The sequence below is a fragment of the Chelmon rostratus genome, chromosome 7, assembly GCF_017976325.1.
Source record: "Chelmon rostratus isolate fCheRos1 chromosome 7, fCheRos1.pri, whole genome shotgun sequence".
NCBI classification, from domain to species: Eukaryota; Metazoa; Chordata; class Actinopteri; order Chaetodontiformes; family Chaetodontidae; genus Chelmon; species Chelmon rostratus.
The window spans coordinates 1,446,075-1,451,022 of NC_055664.1; the positions used below are offsets into that span (position 1 = coordinate 1,446,075).

At 40.7% G+C, this 4,948-nt stretch overlaps 1 protein-coding gene across 1 annotated transcript; it reads left to right on the plus strand.

Annotated features, from left to right (window-relative positions):
- The first annotated feature begins 3,589 nt into the window (after positions 1-3,589).
- LOC121609418 (gap junction delta-2 protein-like) lies at positions 3,590-4,696 on the plus strand. The gene has a single exon (XM_041941045.1). It carries the CDS (start codon positions 3,590-3,592, stop codon positions 4,694-4,696), a length of 1,107 nt encoding a protein of 368 aa, XP_041796979.1.
- Positions 4,697-4,948: the final 252 nt, after the last annotated feature.

Below are 4,948 nucleotides of genomic sequence, written 5' to 3' on the forward strand. Positions count from 1 at the left end.
ATGTTCAAGCTTCATGAAAATCTAGGGGTTTTTCTCCAGACTTGCACCAACTTTGTGTCACTGACCAGTCAAATCTTGAATCATAGGTGCATGTATGGGTAGTGCTCCGATTGTAAGACCAGGTCCTGTCCCCTGTCCAGCTGATACATTGCCATAAGCTCCGTCTCCTTCATTCAGTGGGCTACTATTGAGAACAAGAATGTGAAAAATGTCAAAAGTCATCCTCAAACAGCAAGTGGAGAGCACCCAGGAAGTACTCAGAAAGTGCAAACATCACACATTAAACATCAAGCAGCAGTACCTGCACTGTAGTTCATTAAAGCAGAGTCTCATACGTAAGCAGTGTCTCATCAATATAGATTTGGCAGAGAATAATGGTTGTGAATATAGCTTTGAGATACAGGCTGTGCATTTTAGTTCCTCTCACTCGCAGGCCACCCTTCATACAGGTGTGTTGTATACAACATCTGCTTCACGTGTGTCTCCATTGACATGTAATTGTCTGCTGCAATATGGCAGCACCTGAAGCCAGTGCTTAAATATGTCAGAAATGAGCCTCCCACCATCTCTGTTGTCCATTTTTTCAGTGACACACGATATAGGAAATTAGAAAATTCCTGCTTCTTCTTCTGCTACTGCTCTCTTTAAAAGAGGGTGTGAAGCTGGGACATGGAACTGTTTTGAAATCAGGAAAGATGTTCCTGATGGGGTTGGGGGAGTGCTCAAGAGGACCGCTGACAGGCTTTTAGTCAAGGTTCTGACATTCTAGACACTGCTATGCTTTTACAGGTCCTGAAAGTCTCCCAAACAACCATCAAGCTTTTAAATTGTGAGGAGGAAGCTGTCAAAAGGGCAGTGGAAGAAATGCCAGTGAACATCCCTGCTGTGAAAATTCACAATGAGGCTCGACCAGGTGACAACTTTTGGCCCAAGAAACAATCCATATCGTGAACATATCGTGATGTTTGCTGTCTCTGTTCAATTCAATTCAATTTTATTTTATTTATATAGCGCCAAATCACAACCAAAGTTATCTCAGGACAATTTCCATTTAGAGCAGGTACAGACCAAACTCTTTATCTACAGAGACCCAACAGTTCCCTCATTAGCAGGCACTTGGTGGCAGTGGCGAGGAAAAATTTCCTTTTAGCAGGCAGAAACCTCGAGCAGAACCAGGATCTGTTCCACACAGAACAATCTCAGTTGGGAGTTTCTGTTTCAATACAAATTAGATGTCCTTCAACAATGCAAGTGAGTCATCGAGTATTGCACTGGCAGACAACATGGGGTGGAGGACAAATATCTAAGGGAAGTGGTGTGCTCTCACCTATGATGACACTGTGTACCCATACTTGAAATAAAGGTCGCTGCAGGATGAAATACAAGCATCACATGGGCCCCATCCACTTCTGCTGGCCCCTCAAGAGTGATATCCTGTGATACCTTTATGAGCATTTGCTTACTCTGACTCCTGCCCCTCAACACGCATCGCACCATGTTGAGATTGACAAAGAGATGTGGTCAAAACTGGATCAAGACCTGTCATGAAGTAAATGCTGTCGTGACTGGATTAATTTGTCACAAACTTGGTTTATCTGTTGCATTATTCTGTTCATTTGTTAATGTGTTATCAGTCTTTAGAAAAATATTTGGGCTGCCATTGTCACCACAGCAGTAAATATATTTGAATGTGCTTTGATGAATTAGTACAATGATTCCAATCTGTATTATTTTAGGACTCAATTGTTTTTATCGATATGACCTTGAAACATTAAATAGTTTGAAAATCTTTTGATTGAAATATGTATGTTTTTATATTGCTCTAGATTCAATTCAATTTTCAATTCAATTTTATTTATATAGCGCCAAATCACAACCAAAGTTGTCTCAGGACACTTTCCATTTAGAGCAGGTACAGACCAAACTCTTTAGATGTAGAGATAACAAGCACACATGTGTACAGAGAACTTGTGGATCAGCCATCAGTCACTTGCATCTGATACTCTGACTGGTCCTCTCAAACAAGGTATCAAAATTCACATTTGTTTAAAAAAAACACAATAATTGTAAGTATTCTAAAAAGAGTGTATACTATTTCATGTTGAAAGATGCATAAAATCTGTTAGATTGAAATATTTGTTCAATCCTGTCACTCACCACAACTCTGTCAAGCTGAGTTCAATTTTTACACACAGACTTTACAGTGATTCTTCCTATCATAACACTAAGAAAATAATGACTTTATTATTAAGATAAAACTATAAGTACTCACAGTACTCACACAAATAAACCTAAAAACAAAGTTTGTGTTTTAAAAATCTTCAGAGCCAACTTCAACTCCATGACTCACATATAATGTTGTGAAAAGATGAATTGTGGATTTGAGAACTGCACAGTGTGTTTAAAAAGTATGATTTTCTTTATACAATTGTGCCAATGCAACTGAGATGTTTTAGAGCAAAGCCAGCTGCAAAATGTGACTAAGCAGTTTCGGCAAGTCAACAAGTAATAGCCCACATTAGCCTAAAGTTACAATATTGATCATGTCTGACTGAAAACCATTTCCCCCATTTTAAGATTCATCCCACTGTTTGGCTATTGTATGCGATGAGATTAGCGTGGTGGATAGCAGGGACTTGCAGAATGTGGTAAAAATTGTCAATGTTGGATTAGATTAGCGTAAGCGCGTAGCTGTGGTGACGAAGGTGGGCAGAGAATGCAGAGAATTACAAGTAAATTCTGTCTGCTTTTGGAGCTATCTTGGCTTGTATTACTGTACAGACATGCATGCATTTGTTTCTTTGTTCTGCTAGTAAAAAGTTGAAATCCAAATGATTAATATTTGTTCTCTGATCTGTAGTGGTCAATTTCCCAGCAAACTTCTTTTTTTTTAACCTAATCTATGCGCACTCATTTCATTACAGTTCAGTCCTTATTGTGTTTTGCTGTCATGGTTGTGCTTTCTGTCCTATCATTTTTCTGTTGGAAGCTGGTCCTGGCTACAGCACTAGCAGTAGGCTGCCTCCCTTACTTTAAATATATCACATGAGTATTATATCATAAGGTTGCAATCTTGGTTTCTTGCATAATAATCACCTATGATGCAGTATAGATTCTTTTGAATGCAATATAATGATAATGATAATGCAAGTATTACACTTTACTTACTACCAACAGTACACTGTAGTTGGCACCTGCTGGTGTAGCAACTAACTGCACCTCACATTTGTATATGTTTTACTACAGATCTACTGTGGTATGAATTGGACAAAATGACGCAAACAGGAAGACAGGAAGTGATCTGTAAATATACAAAACCAATTTCGGATGTACAAATGTGTACATATACCTTTACACGCTCTTTGTGTTGAAATTATTTATATTTGTAAAACCTGTATAAAGAGTAAGTAATGTGTATTTCTAACTCACCCTCTATTTCTGTGGATACAACGTAGCATGAGCACAAATTTAAAAAAGGGTTTAGAGTTAAAGTTTGAGAACCACTGAAAAACACAAAAATGTCTTTCTCACGTCATATTATTAGTAACACTGATCACATGATCTCTTACTTTCTCTCTAAGGTTAAGCTATGGGTGACTGGTCCATACTTGGTCGTTTCCTGTCTGAGGTCCAGAATCACTCTACAGTGATAGGCAAGATCTGGCTCACCATGCTGCTCATTTTCCGTATCCTGCTGGTGGCCTTGGTGGGTGATGCTGTGTACAGCGATGAGCAGTCCAAATTTACCTGTAACACCCAGCAGCCTGGATGCAGCAATGTCTGTTATGACACCTTTGCTCCTGTTTCACATCTAAGGTTCTGGGTCTTCCAAATTGTGCTGGTCTCCACCCCATCCATCTTCTATATAGTTTTTGTTCTGCATACGATTGCCAAGGATGAGAAGCTGAATGGCCGAAAGACACAAGTGGTAGCCCAGAGGCCTCCCAGACAGAGATGTGGGCATATGGGGAAAGATGGCATGGAAGGCTTGAGGGTCAGCATACCTACTTACTGTCCTCATTACAAGGAGGAATGGGATGAAAGGGACAGGGAAGGAGTAGAACAAAGCTTTCTGGAGGAGGATTATGGCAAGGTAGGAGAGGACCCAACCCACCAATCCAACCAGGTTCTGCTCATCTACATCCTTCATGTGTTACTACGATCTGTCATGGAGATCACCTTCCTAGTAGGCCAGTACTTCTTGTTTGGGTTTGAGGTACCTCATCTATACCGCTGTGACACTTACCCTTGCCCTACTCGTACAGATTGCTTTGTGTCACGTGCTACTGAGAAAACCATATTCCTGAACTTCATGTTCAGCATCAGCCTGGGCTGCTTTGTACTCAATATCGCAGAGCTCCACTACCTGGGCTGGATCTACATTTTCCGAATTCTCTGCTCAGCCTGCTCCACGTGCTGCAATCAAGAAAGGGACACCATCAGAGTGTACTCAAACCACAACCCTCTCCTGCTGCAGCTCAGGCATTCTCTGAAGGGCCAGCTGGTTCTGCAGACCCCGGCAGCCATGGCCCCACAGAAGAGTGGAGGCCTGCTCACACATGCCCCAGCTATCTCCTTTGAGACAGACTCAACAGTTGAATGCACTTCCAAGAGAAGTCCAGAGAGCGGAGACAGACTGAAGGTCAAGCTGGCCAACATGGCCAGGCTAGGACAAATTAAGAAGTCTTGGCTATGAGAATGACTTTGTTCTGTAATGGCATCTATTTTTTAAAACATCCCGAGAAAGGGAACACTAAGGCCTGAAAGATACTCTGTAAAAATATGTAAACATATACACTTTGAGCTATAGAAAATTTAATCCATTCTTGTGGTAAAAAAAAAAGAAAAGGGTCACCTGAAATTTCTAATGCAACATAAGCATTTGAAGCATGCTAGCGACAGGTGATGTCAGAGGAGACAACAAAATGAAGCTGTTTCTTTAGCTGTG